We start from the raw sequence: 22,274 nt of genomic DNA, 5'->3' as shown, positions 1-22,274 counted from the left end.
CTGCTGGGATGCAGTTTTGCTATTCATGTTTTGACCTCCTTGATCTGTCCTTGCTTCCTTGGCAGTGAAATCATAGGGATTTGGAGTGGTGGTTCGGGGATAGCAGGATGTTGTCTGTGGTGGATATGCAGCTACAGCAGGAGACAGGTGCTACGTGCGCATCATGGCCTGGATCTCTGCTGCTATGCCCAGCATTAATCCTGGCTGGAGCAGAAGCCAGGTGCCTGAACGCAAGTAGCCTTCAGGGAAGGCAAGCAGCAGGATGCTGGCACTAAGCTGTCCTTTGGCTGCAGAGGGGCCGGGGGCTGCAGCCCCAAAGTTTAGACAACTTAGTGGGAAGGGGAGATGCAAAGGAGTCCCAGAGCCCGGTAAATCACAGGGTAGGAGGCAGCTGATGGCAGCTTATGAAGTCAGTTGTTTTAGCATCTACTTTGATGCCTCAGGAAATGAATTTATGGAATTTACTCTTTAAATGAGTAGATGAGCTTTGTAAATAGCTGATCACTTCTAGGTATGGTTTTAGTTCTTAGTTCTTAGGTACATAAATTGCAGTAACGTACTCCTCTGGGACAAGAGGCAATGAAAGCAACAGTTGGATTTGCCGTGTCCTTTGGAAACACAAGCTGAACTTTGTTACCCTTCTGAAATGGTCTCCCCACCCCATCAGGCTTCTTCTGATCTTCCCGCATTGAGATTGTTAAATGGTGATCCAGCCTTTGTTCAAATCATCCTGCAAGATTTGAAGCTTCAGAAAAATCTTCAGTGAAATGTTTTCTGAGTTCTATTGAATTTATCCAATTTCTTTGAATTTTTGAAGGGTATTTTTTTTTTCCATTTCAGGCTTGAGAATAGTCAGAGTTGAGAGAAGTAGTGTTTGGGGAGCTTATTCCTCTATTAGCATTCCTGTAGCAGTATTTACAAGATGTTTCAGGAAAAGTTGACCAAACCTTTCTTTTTAAACACTAAAGATAAGATAAAACTTTATAGTATCTGCAATGCATCTCCAGTAAAAACTTTTGACTTCTTTTTTCCCTTGGTTTTGAAAATCAGTGAGCAACAGCTGTTTTCAGAATACTGAAATTAGTATGGAATGGATGTTAGCCTTTTTCTGAGCCAGAGACCCTGTGTTTTTCAGACCATTCCCAGTCTTCCCGCTGCCTGCCACATGCTGACTGGGCAGATGTTGAGGACAGGTCTGTTGCTCACGGTAGCCATGTCAGGAGGCCATTCCTTCTGTCCTCTCATGCCCACAGTCTGTTACTCATCTTCCTGGCTATATCGATCTGCATATTTTCAGATTGAAACTTGCTTTTTTGCTTCCACTTCTAGAAACTGTAGGCCCTCCAAGTCAGTCCTCACTGGTTTATTAGATTTAACTTGGTTTGGCAATCTGTTGCTCATGCAGCCTCAACAAGGAAATAAAGCCTAACTGAGATCTGTGGCAACTTGTCTCACTGTGTGAATGCCTGGGGAGTGATCAGCAGTCATGGCCAGCTTTCAGAAGGAGATGCCAGCTGCTCAGGCCTGGTTACTGTGGGAATGCAGACAACAGGAGGCAGAGTTCCGTTGAAAAGCCTTTCTCAAAGATAACTAGCTGGCCTGGGGAAACAGGGCCCGTGCTGCTGCTTCTGCTGGTCTGTCTTTGTGATGAGTCCAGCAGAGAGCTGGTGTGCAGAACCAGTCCCCATCTCACTCATGTCTCTTTTTTTTTCCACTAGATTTGGAAGAAAAAACACTTCTATCGAAAAAAGAAAAAATGAAGCTGAGGAAAGAGAGATGGCTACAGAGTAAGTACCCAAAGCGCAGCTGTATGGGGGCATCTCAGAGGATGACTGCTGGATTCTTCTGTACACAGGATGTGGATGAAGGTGTTGGGCTGTGGCAGGACAAAGGCTGGGGCCCGGGAGGCTGAATGCTTCTCAGAAACCTTCAAGTTTGCCCCGCAGCAAGTGGGAAAAAAGTCCCAGATGTTGTTTCTCCTTACAGAGGGTATTTAGCACTAAGATTGAGTCTTTACCCAAAACTGTTTTTCTTATTCCTCCACATGCCATGTGACTACTTAAAAATCTTCATTTATCCAGGAAAGACATCGTGCCAGTCTAGTTCTAGCAGGTTTCTTTGTACCTTTTCAAGCTTCTGTAGAGTTATGACCAGCTGTACAGTCACAGCGTGAGCTCGATGGCATCCTGTAGATGTAGGACAGCCTGGAGTTGAGCCCCACCAGCTAGTCCCAGGCCTCTGAGAAAAGTGGTAAAGCTCTGTAGTGGGGCCTTCTGCTTTTCTATAGGGGATGTCTCTGGATGCTGCTGGCTGTGTTGCTGCCCCACGTGCCTCAGTGAACCTTACCCACCAGACTGACTTGGCTTTCTAGAGGCTGTGAAATAAGAGCCCAACAAGCCCAGCCCATGGCAGAAATGTTCCTGTTTGCTGTGGGAAGTGTGTCTGTATTTTTGCTTCAGATATCTCAGCATGGGAAAACTTCCAGCTGTGGTATGGCAAGATGCGCTGCTTCCAATTAGTTGTCTGCAATGTGCCTAATGACCTGAATAATCTTTAAAGTGTAAAGGTCAGGTCTTTCTTTCTCTGTGCAGCTCTGAGTGGGACTCACTTGCAGGTGCCAGTGGGAGCCAAGAGTCAAGGAACCTCATCCTGCAAGGCAGTCAGAGGTGGTCTTGTATAGGGACCCTTCCAGAGATGTATGAGAGGCTTGCTGTTGCTCTACTCGTGGAGCAGGGAACATCATCCCCTCTTTGGCTAGCGTCTCTGCACTGTCAGCAGAAGCAGCCTGTCTGCGTCAGCTTCTGAGATACTACTGTGGCATGGGGAGTGGCAGAGGGATTCCTTGTGCCACCTGGAGTTGTTCTTGAGACTGTGTTTTCCACTAGCACCTTTCTGCCCAACAGAATTGCTGGCAGATTGTGTTGGGTGTTGAGCAAATGTGGCTTTCTGTTGCACCATATGCTCTCTGCTCCTGAGCTCTCTCTGCACTTTGAGCTCAAGTCCATCAACCTGTGATTGCACAAGTCACAGTGAAGGTATTTCTGGCTGGTAATTTACAACCATGAGTGCTAAGGAAACTTCATTATGATCAGACAACAACTTCCAGATTCTATTGACATCTGCAGTCAGTATCCCTGTTGAGCAGAAAAACATATCTCTTGTAGTCCTTACAGCTGGCCTGGAACTTGCAGATTCAGTGCTCGTAAAGATCTTTCCTTGTCTGTGTATCTGATACTGTCAAGGGAACATTGGAAGGGATTGCTGGAGCACAATTGAGATCTTCCTGGACAGGTATCCTGTGTCTAACCATGACTGGTACCAGAAGCTGTAGGGGAAGATAAGCACTCAGCAGCTTTCTATGATACAGGATCAACAGTGAAAGGACTACATGGGACTCATGTATGTCTTATGTAAGAAAGAGGACGTGCTCCTGGAGGTAGGTGACAGCACTGCTCCTATAGCCTGGTTCAGTTGCTTTGGAGATGAAAGCCTAGGAGCAGGCTTCCTATGCTCTTTTTAATCACTCCTTCTTGTATATATGCCTTCATAGCATCAGTTTTACTCAAGATTAGTGTCACGGGATTGTCTAAGGATCTGCGTCCGTGACAAGGGGGGACAGGCCCAAAAGAAAAAAAAACGAGAAAGGAGGAAGGAAAGAAAAAAAAAAATCGCCGGCGATAAGAGCCAGCCCCCGGGCGGTCCGGCGGCTAAAGCGGCAGAGAAGCCGCGGAGCCGCAACCTGGGAAGAGGGGGACCCGTAGACGGATCTAACACAAAAACAGCGGCACCGATCTGAGGAGGAACAACTAATTTTACTAAATATATCAAAATGAGGCTAGTAGAATTATGATAGAGGGTTTACAGGCTGAAAATCTTACACAGTAAAATGCAGGAGGACCACGTGCTTTCTCCGCCAGGCTGGGAAGAACCGACCCCGCGTCTCCCACGTGGCTTCCCCACCCCCTCTCCCGCAAAGACCCCTGGGGAGTGCACCTCCTCCCCTCCCCCTCAGAGGGCCACACCAAAAAAGGCAGTTTACAGTAACCGGGGAATTAACTCTTTAACTGCCCGTACCTTACATGATGTAATGATGTGGAATACCGACAACAAAAAATCACAAAACCATAACAATTAGGTATGTTGCTTTGGCCCTGCAATGGCCTCTTTTCTCCTTTCATGACTCTAAAGCTACAAACCAAATGGAAAACAAATAAAATGTGTGGGCTTTTCTTAGGGAGGACACCAAGACAGAGAATTTCAGGTCAAACTACTTCTGTCTGAGAAGATAGTTATTACCATTAAATCTGTGCTTTCCTAAATATTCCCAAGAGTTTGTTGTTTTTTTCTTATCCCAGGACTGTTTTCTTGACACCGCATGCCAAGACCCTGAGAACTAAAGGTCAGCCCAGTAGTGCAAATGCAAAACTTGGAGACTTCTTCAGTTCCAATAAATCATTGTAGGAGAGACTAGAGAAGGAAGAAAAAAATATGCAAATGATTCAAACATTAGAAGAACGCACATTTCAAAATACATACATCGTATGGCTCCTCAGACAACAGAGACTTCATAAGAAAAGAATTTGGGATGTTTGCAGAATCAGGTGTCTGAAAATTTTGAACACATACTGCTTATGAAAGCACTGAAGTAGTCAGCTTCATAAAGCCAGACCAAAAGAAGAAGTGATGCAGAATGGAAAGCTGTGTTCTTGGCAGGGATTGCTGTGAGGAGGGGCATTTACAATCCAGATCTGTCAAAAACATCCATGTACAGCAAATATTACAGTTTATCAGAAACCGTTGCTCTTTGACTGAAACAGCTTAGTTAGGGGGTGAACAAGATGAAAATAATAAAGGAGCAAGCAGCTAGCCAGTAAGTTTCAGTTCACCTTTCTTGAATGTGAGTAGCTGGGTTAGACTCAGAATCCCAGGTGGCATCTTGCCTGTGCTCTGTAGACTGCTTTCATGTTTCCACCAAAAATACTGCAGATTTAGTCCTGCTTCTGTGGCCTTGTGTTGGAAGCCCGTAGCCTTCCTGTCTCAGTGCTCTTGGCTGTGCAGCTGCTGTTGCTGTGCTCCAACCCGTCCAATTCTGTGATGTTGTGATAAGCAGAGGCCTTGGGTGCTGCAGCCTCCTTTGAGCACTGCAGCCTCCCTTGGGTGCATGTGAAGGAAACAGGATTCCCTGTTGTGTCCTACCCCATGCCAACTGCTTGAATTTCAAGGCAGTGCTGCAGGTTTCCAGGCCCACCTGGCAGGAGAAAGGGGTGCTTGCACATGCTGCTGGACTGGTTTGGTGGCACTGTCAAGGGATGTCTGAGACAGATGGGGGCATCCAGCTAGGCTTCTGTGGGCTGATGTGGAGGAGAATGTGTTCTGCTGGGGCTTCTGGTTCCATAAGGCTTGAGCAGCTGCATTTCTGCACCAGAGAGTCTCAGACTGCACAGCAGCCTGCGGCTTTCTGTTCCCAGCTCCTACTGACTTGTCCAATTCTGAGTGAAAAGCTGAAATTAAGTTCATCTCCTTTGTCTACAGTATGCATCTACTAGGAGATCGTTGTTTGAAAAACACTTCTACTTACCCAAATAAAGTCTTGTTTCTCATTCAGAAATAGCAAGTGTGAAGCTAGCCAAGCAGAAGCAAAAAGCTGAAGCAAAGCGAAAGGCAACACCTGTTGTGGGAGACATGCAGCCACTGATGGAAGCCCTGCCTGAACTCTCTGATCTGGCCGCAGGAATCAAGGGCAGGAAGCCATCCAAGAGGTACGCGTCTCCTAGTAATGGGCTGTGTTATTTCCCTTCTTCCTGCCGGTTAAAGCATCGTTCAGCTCAGCTTGTAGCTGCAGGCAATACAGGCTTGGGGCCCACAGTTAAGCGAACAGGACCTCATTCTCAACTACATTTCCCTGTTTTCTGTGTTACTCTTGCAAGAGGCTTAAATGTGCCCTCTGAATCCACATTTACGAGAACTGTATTGCTTAGAGGAGATGTGGTATGAGACAGACTGGGAGAGACTGGATGTTCTGAGTGGTAGGACTGATACACAAGTGTCCGGAGTGTGATGCTGCTGCACTCACCTGTGAATCTGCACTTGAGATGTGTTTAATAATGAAGGTTGTTCTCGTCATTTTCAGCAAATGGTGTTCGCTGCAGTAAGAGAAATCTTATTTTCTAGGAGGCTATGTCTGTAGTATTCAAAGGGGACTAATTCTTGTTTTGCAAGTAGCAAATATGAGGTGAATCTGGGAAAGCCATCAACCCAACTGTGGTGTGACAGAAGGGAGCAGATCTGGAGAGCTGGGATTCAAAGCACAGTACTGCCTGCTAGGATTGTATGCTCTCTTCTTGCATGAGCTGCTGACCATGATGCAGGCTTCCTCCCAAAGCAGTTCAAGCCCTTTGAGCAGAGATTTACTCTCCAGCCAAACTCTCTGTTTAATCTGCTGGCTTGGAACATGATTTTGGATGAGAGTACAAGACGGATTTTCTTTTCCCTTTATTGTACTGAAAGAGAAGAGCTATTTCTGATCCTCTGACACTCATGCTTCATCCATCCTAGCCAACCTTAGGGTGTGTTCTGATTGCCCTTGTGTTTTCTCCTTTTCAGTGCAGCACTCTGCCTGGCTGCTTAGTCGGTGCTGCAGATGCTTTTGTATCTCCCAGTGCAGAATAAAAGAGCTCTGTGTGGTGAACGAATGCTCACACCTCCACTTACTCAGTAGGGGTTGGAACCGCGAACTTATTTTAATCATATTAAGCAAGCATTTGGATTAGAGCATAGCCAAGTATAAGGCTGCCTGGCAGAGCACCCTTTTCTTTGGTTGAAGATCAAGGCTGAAACTTCCATGAAACCCCATGTGAGTTATGGGGTGTCCCAGAAAGAAACTCTGACCTAGGTGGAATGCCCAGCATGACTGTGTTGGCAGTTTGCTGTTTTTCTGGAAAGTCATCCTTCAAACAAACAGCAACTACATATCTTGTATCTAAGCCTGAGAAAATATTTCTTTCTGAACTTGGCTCTTAATTCTTCGAATAACTTTTTTTTTTTAATCTGGCTGTTCAGTTGGTCTGCCCTCTTGGTGGGAATGAGCAGCAAAAGTACACACTGAGTACTGCAAAGGACTGGGAATTGGTTGAGTGGGGTGCTGGACCAAAGCTTTAGCTGAGCAGAAACAGATGGTTTTGCCCTATTTCTGCAATCATGTGTCAAGCTTATGTGACATCTGACTCCAGGTTGTGTTCAGGAGCGGTTCTCCCTCCTTGTTGTCCATCTTGGAGGATAAGTAATGGTTGTCTGGGGGGGTGGTTTGCAGAAAGCATGTACAGGGGGAGAGAGAACAGGCTGACTGCTTCTTTTGGGCATTGCTTTCCCCAGTAGAAATACAGTGTCAGTGCAGATTGCAATTGTGGACCACCTCCAAAGATAGAGTAGAACTATAAAGGAAGATTGTGAAGGATCTGGCCCAGCTTCTGCACAGGGGATCACTTAGTGAGATGAGGAGTCCTCAGCCTCGATGGGAGTTGGAGACAAAGAGGCTTGGGAATATAGTAGTCTATATTAAGTGTAATGTAGTTAGGAAGTAGTTCATCTCCATTGTGAGACATAAGGGACATCAGAAAAAGTTAGCAAGTTGCAGATTCAGTGCAAACAGGGAGCTTTCTGTGCTGCACTGCTCCTTGCTGTGGGATATTGTGGCTGCTGGTTCAGGTGTGACCTACAAAGCCAGTGAGGAGAGCTCTGTGGAGGGTTGCTTCATGTATATAAACTGCAACCAGCTCAAAGTCCATGAGCTGTAAATGCTGGCAGAGTTGTGGCCATACACCTTCCTTGTTCTTGCCCCTCTATGACCATCTGCTGCAGGCTGCTTCAAGGCAGAATACTGGCCAAAATGGTCCTTTCTGCTGACTCACTACAATCCCTCCTCTGTTCTATAATACATTTTATGGCAAAGGGCATGTGGAAGATTTTGGTGGTCTTGCACACATCTGCAGAAAGACATCCTCAGAGAAGTGCTGTCGGCTCTGCCTCTCTACAAATCCACATCCTTCTGTGGGAACGTAGCAGCTTCTCTCTCTTGCTGGAAGCCTGAGCTTGTGCTGCAAGGCTCTGATATCTGGAAAGCCCAGCAGTATGCTAGGGTGGAGAAGCCCTGCTCTGGCTGAGAATTTTGAGATTGGTCAGCACCATTTGCAGGTGATGCAGCAGATGTGGGAGCTTAGCACAAACTGGTGTCACCCAGATGGCCTGTGATTCGTTAGCCAAAAGGCAGTCTCCCTCAGTTGTGGCATGGAGGAGCTACAATGTTCTTCTGCCATGGATGCAGTGCGCTTGCTGTACTGCATGAGGATGTGTACGCTGAAGTGTTTGAGATAGTCAGAGGAAGCTTTCATAGGGTTTGAATCATTACATAACTGAAGGGTAATACTGGGATGGTTTGTTAGTGTTATGAATAAAATATGAGATTCTCCAGGACTTTGATCTCCTGCTGGGTAAGAGAGCATTACAGAGAGGTTTTATTTGGTTTTAGAATGGATGAAGGCAATGAAGTGTAATGAAGCAGGACTACCATTCACAAGCCCAGTGAGCAGGCAGCATGTTGGTGGCTTGGTGTGGGAAAGTAAGGCAGCAACCTTTCAGGCATGTCAGACCAGTGGGGCAGAGCCATTGAGTAACGCTGAAAAGCCTTAATAGCATGGAACCATTTAAAGCAGTGTTGTGGCTAAAGGCAAAAATGGGCTGGCGCACGCTGAAGCAGCCCTAGAGGCTGCAAAAGCCGCTGCTCTGGTGAGCATGCATTGCTGTCCAACTTGTGAAGAGCTTTCTCTGTGCTGCCATGAGCAATTCAGGCAAGCCAGGACGGTGACCAGGAAGCCATCCCCATGCCAAGTGGTTAATGAATGCAAAGAAAGCAGATACTTCCTGTTCTGTCTCTATCTTGCTATACGACTGGATGCAGCAGCATGATGGGAGCTGCTCAAACTCTGTTGCTATTTGTTCTTGCTGATTGCTGTTCCTCATCTGCTGTCGGATCTGTTGTATAATGCAGTACTGGGGTGACCTCAAAAGGGCCTTGCAAGTATGTGAGCAGTGTGCGGACATTGATTGCCTGGGTCCTGGTCCTGATGTGGGCTGAGTGCTGGCTGACGTACATCCGCCTTGGGGTGTGTCTGGTTTGGTGGGGAGCTTTGGCAGTATCCTGGGCTGGAGGGGAACCAGATAGCAGGAAAGCATCCTTCAGCAGCTTGTGTCCACCAGGATGCTCTTGAGGAAAAATAAAATGGTCCAGGATAGGCAGAGGGAGAGATGAGGAGGAGGAGTAAGAGGTGATCAAGTGAAGAAAGGTCATGAAACTGTGTAGGGTGGAAGGACGTGGGGCAGATGGGAAAGAGAAAAGGGAGAATGGAAGAATAAAAGGATTCAGGGTCAGAGAGGAAAATAGAAGGTTTTTTTTCCCACTCTCAGAAGGAGGTAGTGTAATGCAGTCCTGCTCTGTCTGTGCTGGGAGCCTAGTGCATAGGTTTAGTGGGAGTTCAGGCTCCTGCCTTTTTGCTTAGTTTTTCTGTGTTACCCAAGGCTCCATGTCACGGAATCCTTTCACAGAAGCAGCTGTAGGCACTGATATTGAAGCAATCAATGCCTTGTTGCTGTCCTTTACTAGTATTCACCTTCAGGTGGAGCAGTCCTTCTCATCCAAAGTCTTACTCTTCTCTGAACTCAGGGCTTCTTCATGCAGAAGCTTTATCCACCAGCTGCCACCATGCCATTGCTGTTCTAGTTCAGTGGCTTTATTTCCTGCTGTCAAGTTTTCCAATAATTTTCCTTTCTTGGGCACTTCAAGTCCCAAAAGCAGCCACTGCACTTCCTGCATGTCCCTTGGCTTTGTTGTAGATTCCTGTTGCTGCTTGGCATTAGGCATCATGTGTTTTCAGTGCCTGAGCTGGATGGGATTATGCCTCCGGTCTCCCCAGATTTTGCTCAGCAATAGGAAATGGGTGCAGAGAATGCATATCTGTGCGTGCTGCTGTGCCTTAGCTGCACACGGAAGCTAACTTGCACTCACAAACCTTTGGTGAGGATGTGTGTTCACAAGGAGGAAGGAATGCTACCATTTTTAAAATATAAGTGCAGTCTTATATACTGACAGTCCTGCAGCAGGACTGGCACCTCCCTTTCAGTGCCTGTAAATGACACAAGCAAATGCTGAAGCTCTGCAGTGTTACCAAGGAACATGAGATATGCAGGGGTGACACATGGCCAGTGGGGAAGTTCAGTGGGACCTTTTCTCTAAGCAGCGGTATAGGTTTGACCTAGAAGTTAGGGATAAGCAGCAGATGATTCAAGCATGATCAGCTGAAGACCAGTTCTAGGACTAAATTATATGATTTTTATGTATATAGATAGTGCATTTACCTCCTGCCCATTTGGTTATGACTCCAGAGTTGTCATCAGTGTGTGATGGAAGGAGTCTGCATCTCCATTACAGTCTGGTTATGGAAATAATTGCATTTCAGGACAATTACCTATACTTTCTGAGAAGGCAGGTGAAGAGTCACTGGACTCTTTCCATCTCAACAGCAATTGCTAAATTACCTCTCCTCTGTAATGCTTAACATTTGATTTGTTTCTTCTCTCTGCAGGCATGTTAAAGCAAAGGCAGAACCAGCGGACTTCTGTATGATGAAACAAGCTCAGAAACACAGGCTCTTGTAGGTTCCTGGTTATCAGATGTCCAGTGTTCTTGCTCAAAATCATAGAATGGTTGGGGTTGATAAGGACTTCTGGAGGTCATCTGGTCCACCCCTCTGCTCAGGCAGGGTCACCTGGAGCCAATTGCCCAGCTGGCTTTTCACTGTCGCCAAGGATGAAGATCACACAACCTCAATGTGCAGCCTGTTCCCTTGATGCAGGATATTGCAGGTGTCCTGTTCAGAATCCTGCCGGACTCAGTCCACTTTTACTTCTGTCTCATGTAACATTTAAGAGAGCACGGGAAGCAGCACTTGCTCCTTAAAGAGTTCGCTTTTCCTGTCTCACTGAAAAGAACCCTAGCTTTGGCCCCCTTGTTTGATCTCTGGGGTTTCAGAACAAACCCACACCAACCATTCCTGCTTGGTTTAAGCCAAGTGAGTGTGCACAGCCAGGCTGGCGTGCCCTCTGTCTCAGCTTGCTGATTTGGAATTGCAGCACTCAGCTGTGTCTCAGTCTCCTAAGACACTGGCCCATGCAGCTCTAGCTGATACCCTTCTGGAAAGCCTTCAGGTTGTGTAGGTGAGGATCTCTTCAATCTGTGCATAGCATGAGGTGCTACAGCCACTCTGCTGAAGTACCTTTGGGTTGCTAACTTTTAAGCCTTGCATCCTTTATGGGGACAGCTGTGCACTGGCATCTGCCAAACCTTTTCTTATAAAGTGAAACGCTATATGTACTTGTGAATAATTCTTGGAGTTTCACTAAGAGTCTAGCAACTCCTTGTTCCTTTGTATAATCTGTTGGATATTTTATACTACCACAAGGCATCAGGAACTTCATTTGCCCTCAGTGCAAGTCTCCTGGAGCTAGGCTCTGTGACTGGGCAGTGTTTGCTTTCTGTAATCACTGCTTCTGGGGTGTCTCTGTCCTATGAAGAGCTGTAGTAGGGAGGGAACTAGCTGCCTGCTGCAAGCAGGGGAGTGCTCAGCTGATCTGATCTACAACATGGAAGGAAGGAAATGTGTGTCTGGCAGAGGTATGGAGAGCTGAGGAGTCTGAGTGAGATGGAGAGACCACGATGGAGGTGACTTACATGAAAGCTCACTTTTTTTTATTTTTACACCTTGCCCTCTGTTCTTGTTTCTCCCTGCTTGCTTGTTTTTTGAGAGAAGATTTCCACAGCAACCAGCTGTAAGCAAGTATACAGAGGTAATTCTGTCATGCCCCTACCATGGTGTCTAACTAGTGTTGCACATAGGAAGCCTCTATGTTTGAGCAATAAACAGTAGTCAGTAGATGAGCTTGCAAGTGCAGAATCTGCATTTGTGCTTGTGTGATCTGAAGGAGTCTTCATTGTGAGTGCATTTACCAAATACCCACGGTCTCTTTCTTGTTTTAGTGGGGAAGGCTCTAAAAAATGTCAAACTGATAGTTGACACTGACATGATTGTTTCTGTCTGTGGCATGAGATCAATCTGCTGGCTCCCACAGATCTGGCAGCAATTTGAGCATTGCCCTTGGGTAAATTAGGTCAATTTCTTGCACTATTTCTTTCTGAGGTTTACACTGAAGATAATCCTGTTGGTACAGAAGTCTGTTGCTTTGTGAGCTTTTTTCTTATCTGCTCAGTTTCTTTTGCATTAACCAATTGAGTGTGGTCTTTTTTTCTCTCCTCAGAGAGGAGGAAGTGGCCCAGTTTCATGAGGTCATCGCAAATCCCAGGTACAAAGCCAACCCCCTCTTGGTCATCAGTGAGCATGTCTCCAAGAGGCTAAGGCAGGAAGAAGGCAAACCCCTCTAGGGCATCAGCTAGGACCAAGTGTGCACAATGAAGCTGGTGCAGGGGCTCCAGGCCACAAACAAGCACATCATGAACATGACCTCTCAGCCACTTCAGTCCTTGGAAACAGTCCAGCATATTATTCAACCCAACAGTCCTGTTTTTGGTCTACAGGAATAACGCAGTTCCATCCTGACGGTGGCGGCTGCTCCTTGGCAAACAGCCTGCAGAGAGCAGGGTGTTCTGTGAGATCTCTGCACACACACCAAGCTTCCTGTGAAGAGTCATGATACCTTTTCTCTTTTTGTGGCACAATTCCTTATATTGTGCCAGAGGCAGTGTTTTTGTTCCCCCCCCCCTCCCATCCTTGCTGACTACTGTGAAAAGAAGTTCTGGTGTGAATGTTCGAGACCCCAAGCCCTGGAGCCCAGAAGGCTGTTGTAGATCTGTGTAAGGACTGATGCTGCTGTTTAGAGCCATTGTTTTGTGTGAAGAATTTAGCTTTGGAATAAACGCACTTTCATACAGTACTGAGTTTGTCTCGTTCTTATTTTGATAAATACCAACTGAAATATGAGCTTATTTCCATCACTGGAAAAATGACTTGAGAGCATTTTTTTCTGCCATGTTGTGTACAGTGAACAGCCAGACTGCTGTTGCAGCTTGCAACAAAAGGCACCTGAAATTATTACAGATTGTCTAAATCACAAGCTTCTTTTCCTCCGGCCCTGTGAGTATGTGCATTCAGAAGGTGATGCTGATCCCTTTTGGCCTGTTTTGTGTTTCTTGCTTGGCCTGCCCTACAATAATCATCCAAAAACATCCAAATGGAGGCAGTGAAGTAGTGGAAATGGTTAACAAAATCAAACTCTGCTGCCATATTTAATAATGTTTAGTTGGCACCAGAAACAGTGGATTGTCAGATGTTGGGGCTAGAATTCCCATTTGAATTGCTGACACCTCAAGTATCGCCTAGCTGCAGCTGGGCACAGGGCTAACCATCACCTTTGTGGTTATTGGTTTGTGTGTGCTTCTCAAACACCCTCAGCCTTTGTGTTCCCTCCTCTTAACTGTCTCCTGGAGTGGGATATTTGGCACAACTATACATCCACCCTGTGGCCCAGAATGTCCTCCTGCTCTTGGGCGGGAAAGCTGAGGTTGGCTCAGCTTTCTGAGGCAACTGACCTGCTGTGCCATGGCTTGGTAGTGGGCAGGCTCCCTTCAGCTGCATGGGAGGAAGAAGATGTGAATAGCTAGGAAGGTTTGCCTCAGCCCATGGTCATGCAGGGGTAGAGAGACAGCCTCAAGGGGACTGAACTTTAGGAATCTCAGGGAGGCTTGGTGCAATGGGAGGAGTGAGGGCAATGGGTGCAGTCTGGAACCTGGTGGGAGGTGAGCCTCTGGGCCAGTGGTGGTGGCAGTTGCCACGCTTCCCTGGGCAGGAGGCACTGCTAGGAAGGGAGTTCCTTCATGGCTTGGACCTTTTTAGTATTGGCTGGGTTCTTAATGGGACATCCTCATCTCAAAGAAGGCCTGGTCCTAATCTGGGGTTGGGACTGTGAGAACCTGTTTCAACAAGCAGTTAGGAGCACCTCCAAATAAAGGCTTTCTCAAGTGGATCCTTCTCCAAAGTCCTTCTGCTCTTTCCCCATGCCTCCCTAAGCTAGCAAGAGACACCGCCTGCGTTCTCCATTTCATTCCCACTCCAGCCTCTAACTTCTCTCCTTCTCCTCTCTCCCCAAGGGAAATTTTCTGTGTTAAGAAGTGTCAGGCAGGAGCTGTGAGCACTGAGCTTTGTTGGCCTCATGGCTGCCTGCCTCCTAAGCAAAGCAACCCAGGAGAAACATAAGCTGCTTTTCCTCTGCTTGCCTCTGCCTGTGCCTTACTCCAAGCCTGAGAGAATTTGGGAAACAGAGGGAGCTGGAAGAGGTTTCTTGGTGGGAAGGGGAGTCTGTGGGTGAGCAGACACCCCAAATGAAGGGGGAGCCTGTGGGGCTTGAGGATATGCTCTTTGCAGGCAGAATGGGTTTGTTTCCAACAGTTGCTCTGGGAGCAACAGAGCTAAGGAAAGCTGGTCTTCCCCTCCAGCTCCTCTATTCCTGGTCCCTGCAATTTGTGCTGGAGAAGACCTGAAGATCATCTCTATGTAAAACTCCCAAATGGCACTGCCTTTTGAAACATACGGAAAGCTTTCCAATGTTTGTTAACTTTAGAAAACCATCCTTGCTATTTCTGATCAACTTCTGAGGAGCATCTGTAACCTTTAAGAAGCGGTATGGAAGCTGCAGCTGACTCCTATCCAAGTTAGTGCCTAAAACAGCTATAATGGGAAGTGACAGGCGTCCTTCAGTATACATGTCTATTGCCTTACTAGTAATGCTTTTTTTTTCTTCCTCTGGGCTGGAACTGTTTAACAAAGGCAGTAATGCCTGCCTCTTAATCCTGGCAATGCAGACCTTACTGCTGATGCAGCTTGTTAGAAAAATGTCACTGCACCACCTTTCCTCCTGCCAAGGTCTGGCAGAAGAGTCCTGAAAGGGGCCACAGGCAGATGCTGGCCATGTCCCATTCTCCGCCTTGTTATTCTGGGGCTGGGAGAGGGCTGGCAGTGTTCCCCTCTCCTCTGCCAGACAAATGTCTGCTCCTGTGTCAGTGCAATGAGGTTCACGTTGCATGCCCTGTGGGCCCCAGGCTACACACAGTGGCACCTCTAAGGGCTGTGGTGGGTCAAAGAGCTCAAAATGTCTTCCCACCTTCTAGTTGGTTCCCACCTTCTCTCTTTCCAGTCTCATTGTTTCGGTTAGTCCACATCAGACTTTGAGCTCTGAGAGCCAGACTGGACAGCACGAAGGGGAGATGGCCCTGGGACAGGGACGCTGTATGCTAACGGCCACTGCTGCCCAGAGCTGACTCCAGCTCGGAAGTGCTGGCCTCAAGCTGCTGGTGTGCTTTGTGGCTCCCAACAGCCCAAAGGATGTGTAAGACATGGACTAAGTATAGTGTTTGTTTTGTCAGTAAGCTTATTGTTCACCCATTTGCTCCATCTTGTAGCTACCTGGATCCTGAGAAAGGCAGGATCTTTGTGCTTGAATGGAGAGTGAGAGAAGAAGGTGAAGACAAAGATGTATAAAGGCAGATGAAGATTGTCCCTCGTGTTCTTGTCCTCCTGTCATTAACAATTGGATAGGGCATTCAGTGTGCCTGGAGGCCAGGGGGCAGGAAAGAAGGCTTTTGTGACACACTGCAGTGCTTCTATTGCTTTTCTTCTGTGCTATGCAGGAGTTCTGCAGCTTTCTTTTTGTCTTGTGTTTTTTAGATAATACATGACACATAAAGGAGTCCTGACATCCTTGCAGGACCATCTCATACAGCAGTTGACCTGTACTCTCACACTTTCCTTAGCAGCACTGGTGATGTGCTGCTCTGCACTCTCATGGAACAGTGAGATAGTTGGGAGAGAAGCCATAGTCAGGTTTGTAAAATTCCATCCTGGGTCATGTGCTGTGGGCATCTCTCCCCTCTGGGATGCAGGCTGTGCTTGGTAACTGTGCTTTTCAGAGATCCAGCAGGAGCAGTGATTTTGTTTGGCAAACACCAGTTTCCTGGACATTATCAATTTTGCACAGTGCTTGACTGGCAGAGCCATCCTTTTAAGGCTTCTCAAGGGTTAGTTGGACCACCAGTCCAGACCAATTTCTTCCTTGTAACTTCTCCCTGGGGCAAAAACAAATAGAAAGGGTATTAATTCCTGTCTTCTCAGACACTTTATACAGGCAGTTCCAAGCAATTTCATGTTAAATCTATGCTTGGATGGCCTGAACTGCAAGTGTTAGGGCAGATCAGCTGAGAGAATTGCTGGGTCCTGGGATAGATGTTGCTGTGGGTTGTGTGCCAAGGGACCACTTTTTTCTTTCTCTGAAGAAATAAATCCCAACAGGATGCATCCTATTTCAACCCATGCAGTTTTTGATAGAAGAAGCCCAGCAGTTTGGGAATGGAGTGGAAAAGGGATTTCTGCTTGCAAAACCAGATCCAAGCACTTGAGACCCTCAAAAAGCATCTCCAGGGCATAGGGCTACGTGGTTTGTGTGGCTCTCCCAGGCCAGTATCAAAGCAGGGACCATCTTTGTATCTCAGGCTAGCACCTTCAGGCTTACGCTGCCACTTGGCTGTATGTCTGGTGCTTGCCCGTTGTTTGAACATGTTGGTCCCCTGGGTATTTATGAGCAGTTAAACATGATTGTTTGAAACTGTAGGTTCACAGCTTGCTGCTTGCAAGCATCTCCTGCCCCCACCATCCTTGCAGTTGAGCAAAGGACTTAAAATATGCCAGGAAATAGGCGTCTGAGACACAGAATTGCCTATCGCCTTCGCATTTGGCATGTTTTCAGGATGATAAAAGCTTTAACACCATTGTGGGTTTTTTGTTTTGTTTTGTTTTGTTTTGTTCTAAGATAGCAGAACGGGAAAAATTAGCTCCCAAGCTGTAAAAGGTCACTGTGCTGGAGGGAAGGGTGGGGGCCTGACCCAGCAGCTCAAGACTTTGCAAGAAGTGAGTAAACAGCATATGCTTTGCAAACTCAGGGCTGGAAATTTTTGGGACTGCTTTTTGCAGCTGTTCTCTTTGTTGCTGATTTGTTCTTAAAGGCAGCTCACATAACTGTCTGTGAAAGCAAAAACTTGAATTTCCTGACCATCTGGTGATGCAGGCGGACATTTTCTGCTATACACAAAACACCCAATGCAGTGGGAGGAAGGGGATCCTCCTTTACCCCAGCTTACGAGCAGTGTTCTTGGTTCATAGATTGCAAAGGGATTTTTTTTTTTTAATAGGAGTTGTTGCAACACCCATTTTTCTTCTGGTACCACAAATGGCACTTCATGCTCTGTTTCTGCTGGAGCTGGGGCTTGCACAGCCCATGTTCATGTCTGATGAAAGTGAGGTGAGTCACAGGGCCTGGCTCCAACCCTTTGTCTAACCCAAGCAAGTCCTTAGTGCGCATATTCACATTCCCTCCTCCCATCCACTTGTAGGCTTGTCTGCCCAGAAACCTTTCCTTGCAGACCTTGTGCAAGGAGTTCCCGGGTCCCCCTCCCCTATAGAAAATATTATTTATGCCAAGTAATGCATGCTCTGGTTGGAGCTATGAGCTGCACTGGCTCCTTTTAGTCAACACAGCTATGCCATTAAATGTTCAGGGATGGTGTGTTGGAGTATTGCAGAGAGATGCAGGGCAACATCAGCACTGCAACACCTAGGCAGGACAGTGTTTGCTGGTATGGGTGGTACCTTTCTTGGACAACAGGAAGGTTGCTGTTGGTACTAATTATTTCATAACAACACCAAATTGTATAGGAGAAGAATGGGAGCACAACAGATTAACTTGCTTTCCCATGAGTCTTGCTGCATCAGCAAAGAGACCCCAAGATCCTGGTGGGGGTTCTGGCTGTATGATCCATCCTTGTATCCCAAAATGGACCAACATCCTGCTTTTCATCTATTTAGTGGAATCACCGGTCATGGGGATGACGTGCGGAATCAAACTCGATAACCCATGTAAGGTTATAAAGCAGGTAAGTTTATTACGGCGCTGGGTGCGAGGGGGATATCTCCTAACTCACACACCAAGCAAAGTGGCAACTACACATTTATAGGCATAGCATATACGTATTCATCACATTTCCAAGAAATTGGTTACATATGAATTGGATGTCCCCCCTTCTGAGCACACATCATAGAATGTGGGGCAGGTCTCTGGGCCCATCTGGTGGCCATTGGATGAAGGCTACTGCAAAACGTTTAGGGGGTTGCATTGTGTCACAACAGCAACTCTGCCTCCTTATCTTCACAGGAGCCCCCATTGAACTGCAGACAGCAACTTATCTTCACTGGATCCTCCATTTCATTGAAAACGGCGACCCTACTCTCCATTGTGTTGTCAACTCTGCTTCCTTATCTTCACAGGACCCCTCACTGAGTTACAAAGAGCAGCTCTACTTATCTTCACTTGTCTTCAAGGACCTCCCATTCCTATGGTTTCTGTGTTCCTCCCCAAAGTTTGCACAAGCTATGAGGCCTAGTTTTTAACAAAGTTATGGTTTCCTTGATTCAGGGATGAAACCTTTTGGTGTGAATGTGGAGATGGGCAATTGTGAGGGATGCTTCTTCCCAGCCATGTTTCAGCCTGTGCTTCCCTAAGCTTGACTGCAACATCTCTGACTGGTGGAAGCAGGGTCAGGGACTGCCATGGGCTCCTCATGATGGTTCCTAGGTTTCTCCACCCTGCCCCTGGCAGCAGTACCTGAGTCATGCCTTTGTTATTGCACTCCTCACCATGTGCCGTGCCTGGCCTGCCAATGGAAGCCAACACAGGGTACTAGTAATACCAGGAGCACTGGGGCTCTCCTTCAGGGTGGTTGCTCTTCTCTGCTCCCTGGCCACGGTGTTCCCAGGGCTGGCTTCCTTCCTGTGCATGCCTGCACTACAGCTGGGGTCAGCCCACCCCCATGAAGACAGCAACTGCCTTCAACCTTTGCAGTCTGTAGGTTTGCTACTGGGGATGCAGAGGTCTCTCCCAGCATACAGAAAATGCCTCAACTTCTCACCCAAGCACCCCTGGGACAGGCTGAGTGGGACAGCTACCGTGGGCTTCCTTGGCAGTCCTACTAATATCTAACCTAAATCTCCCGCCTTAGTTTAAAACCATTCCCCCTTGTCCTATCACTATCAACCCATGTAAACAGTCATTTCCCCTCCCGTTTATACACTCCCTTCAAGTACTAGAAGGCCACAATGAGGTCTCCTCCGAGCCTTCTCTTCTCCAAGCTAAACAAGCCCAGTTCCCTCAACCTTTCTTCATAGGAGAGGTGCTCCAGCCCTCTGATCATCTTGGTGGCCCTCCTCTGGACCCACTCCAAGAGCTCTGTGTCTTTCTTGTACTGGGGGCCCCAGGCCTGGATGTGGTACTCCAGATGGGGCCTCACAAGAGCTGAGTAGAGGCAGACAATCACCTCTCTCTCCCTGCTGGCCACCCCTTTTTTAATGAAGCCCAGGATATAGCCCTGCTGAAACGCATCACCTTGCCTTGTCCTGCATTTTTCCACATTGCCCAAGGAGATGCAGAACAAGCCAGACTCACAGAGATACCTTCTCTGAGAGATGATGTCCTTCCTGCTCCTGACTTCCTGAACTTTAACCAGTTTTTAATCTCGGGAAGTCTCTATCTCTCATCCTGCAGCAGCTCAGTTTCTTTAAAAGCTTTTGGACATTCTTCAAGAGCTTAAGAGCATTGCCACATGCTGTTTGGAAATCCACATAGAGCCCTGTTAATTGGATCTCCCTTATCTCTGTGCTTACTGTTTTCTTGCAAGGGAAAACATGCACCTGTGATCATGCCCTGTGATGCTAACTCTTACCCAACATGATAATTATGTGAGCACCTGATGATTCTGCTTTTAGCTGCTGCTTGCTTTGGTGCAAGGCATTAATGTGGTACCTAGCTTTGTGCTTTCATTTTGACAAACAGACCAAGCCAGCCATCTTCTTTCTGAAGGACAGCATTGCCTCTGGGCAACTGGTGAGCTGTGTTGCAGAGTGGAAGCAGACAAATGGCCGAGTGGGATCTGGGCAATGCACATCTGGCCTGGAGTGCTGTATCTGGCCTGCAAAACCCCAGCTCCTCTGGTTTCTTGGGGAAAAAAAAATAATGAAAATTGTTGAAATGTGTTACAGTTTCTAAGCACAAAGGTTAGATATGTGGTTTAAAAAAAAAACAAATATTTGAGGGTGATAAGATATACAGCCAGAAGAAAAATGCATTAGATGATTTAAAAAGTGTTTCCAAACCCATGCAAAATAAATTGCTGTCTTCAGCTCTCATGGAGCCAGTCCCTTGCTGATGCCTGAGGTGCAGGTGCAGCACGTGACTTCTCAGCCCGGTCCAGAAGCCCCAGCGGGTGGGGGATTTCCAGCAACACAAACTGAGTCTGGTGTTGTGGTCGATGCTCCAGTTGAGCTCTGACAAACTCAGACAGTGGGGTGAGGGTTTGTGTCGTGTTTTTTTTTTTTTTTTTTTCTTAAAAAAGTCAGTTTGCTTCCTTATGGAGAAGTTGTTAAATAGCACAAGCAAAACACAGAGCTTTGCCAGAAGTGTCATTAAGATTTAGACCTTTGCATCCAAACACTTTGGGATTTTCCAGATCACTTGGTTTCAAGTGAGATGCATAAAAATATAATCTAAGGGTTTCTCTCTGCTTTAACAATCAGTGTTTGGTGCCAGTAGTAGTGTGCGTCTGCTCTGGGATGGTGTCAGTTGTTACCCTGCTTGAACTTGCAGTGAGTTGCACATGAAATGCTCCTGTTGCTGTGCAGTTCTGTGTGTATCAGATCTGTCTGGCTTGTTGTCCCTGTGCCTGTGGTGGGGCTGCTTCCATCCCCTGATGTCACATAAGGATTTGCTCTGCTGCCATGGGCAGTGTGGTCCACACCCCTCATCATCAGCTACAGTAAAGTGAGGATTTCTATGTTTTAATCTAATACTGCCCCTCTTTGCAATTCAGCAACGCATGGCTAGGAGACAAGAAGTCAGACAAGATGTCCTGGAGGGCTGTCATGGCCAGTGGGAAACTCAGATGTGCAGCAGTACAAGGATCCAAGGGGCTCAGTGACATCCAGGAGGCTGCAGGAGACAGCATGTGTGTGATCAGTATAAGGAAGCCACTGGCACACTTGGTGATGCTTGGGATGCAGTTTACTCTGTGTTGACAGCATGAAATGTGGTGTATGACACGTTATTCACTTGATGTTCCTGGGACAGTTGTCTTGATTTCACTGGCACAAGCAGCGGAAGAAACGTAGACAAAGAAATCCCAAACAGGAAGGTATTGCAAAGGGTACAAATGTCAGAGCCTGGGCAGGTGAAGCAGATGATGCCAGAACAAACTCCTGAGGGAAGAAGATGGAGGAAGAGATAACGGCTTCAGCACATACACTCCTTTGTCCCATCCTCAGCCAGCCTGATGGGATGAAGAGACAGATGGACAGCAGAAGTGGCCATGAGGACAGGCTGTTCTGAGGGATAGAAATCAGCATATGCAAGGATGAGACAGGGAGAGCTATTTGCCTGGGGTATGCTGCTGTTCCCAGCTGTTGGCTCCATACAGGCTTTCCCAGGTTGTTGGCTGCTCAGACCCAACAGGGTCCACCTTCTGCAGCTTTTCTATTTTGTCACTGATTTGTGATGTCCAGGGGAGGACATTACGTGCTCTCAGGCACAGAAACTCTGCTGGATTTGCTGATTGATAGTCTGGCTTCCTTCTTTGGGAGTTAGGCTTCATGCATTTGGCAAAAAGCCTTGTGAAATGCCTGTGCCAAACTCTGCAATGCTATAGCTGAAAGGGGAGGAACTGTGCTCTGACATTGCTGAGCAGAAAAATGACTGCTCTGCGGGTTAATCTCACTCAAGTGTGATGCATTTATTTCTCTTGATTAGTGGCAAGGAGACTCAGATCTTGCACTGACAGTAGAGCCATGGCACAGAGATGCAGCCAGCAGCTCAGCTCTGGAAGTGGTGTTGGTATAGTGGGACAAGATATGTCCGTGCTTACAGCTATTTTGGATATGTTTAATCTGAGTTTATTTACAGCTGTCCTGGATATGTTTAGATCACTGCTTGCCAATGCAAAGGTTAATCTAAACACCTTCCACTTCACTAAGTTAAACAACCACTGCCTGTCTCATGAACTCATCTGTTGGCTGCACAGGAGCCAGGTGGTATTACTATGGGAGAAGTGGTTAACTGCTACAGAG

At 47.0% G+C, this 22,274-nt stretch overlaps 1 protein-coding gene across 4 annotated transcripts in view; it reads left to right on the top strand.

Moving 5' to 3' along the window:
- Positions 1-12,996, top strand: part of FAM207A (family with sequence similarity 207 member A) — a 49,915-nt gene extending 36,919 nt beyond the window's left edge. For 3 of the 4 annotated variants that reach the window (XM_021398765.1, XM_021398766.1, XM_021398768.1), the window contains exons 3-6: positions 1,719-1,787; positions 5,606-5,759; positions 10,635-10,703; positions 12,364-12,996. In XM_021398765.1, coding sequence (XP_021254440.1) covers positions 1,719-1,787; positions 5,606-5,759; positions 10,635-10,703; positions 12,364-12,487 — 416 coding nt within the window. In that variant the 3' untranslated portion in view covers positions 12,488-12,996. Of the gene's footprint in view, positions 1-1,718; positions 1,788-5,605; positions 5,760-10,634 lie in introns of all 4 variants that reach the window. The other variant, XM_021398767.1, reaches the window with a different exon arrangement.

This window comes from Numida meleagris, chromosome 5 (genome assembly GCF_002078875.1).
Source record: "Numida meleagris isolate 19003 breed g44 Domestic line chromosome 5, NumMel1.0, whole genome shotgun sequence".
In the NCBI taxonomy this organism is placed as follows: domain Eukaryota; kingdom Metazoa; phylum Chordata; class Aves; order Galliformes; family Numididae; genus Numida; species Numida meleagris.
Note: the sequence above shows the minus strand (reverse complement) of the source record. Positions and strands in the feature narration are given on the sequence as shown.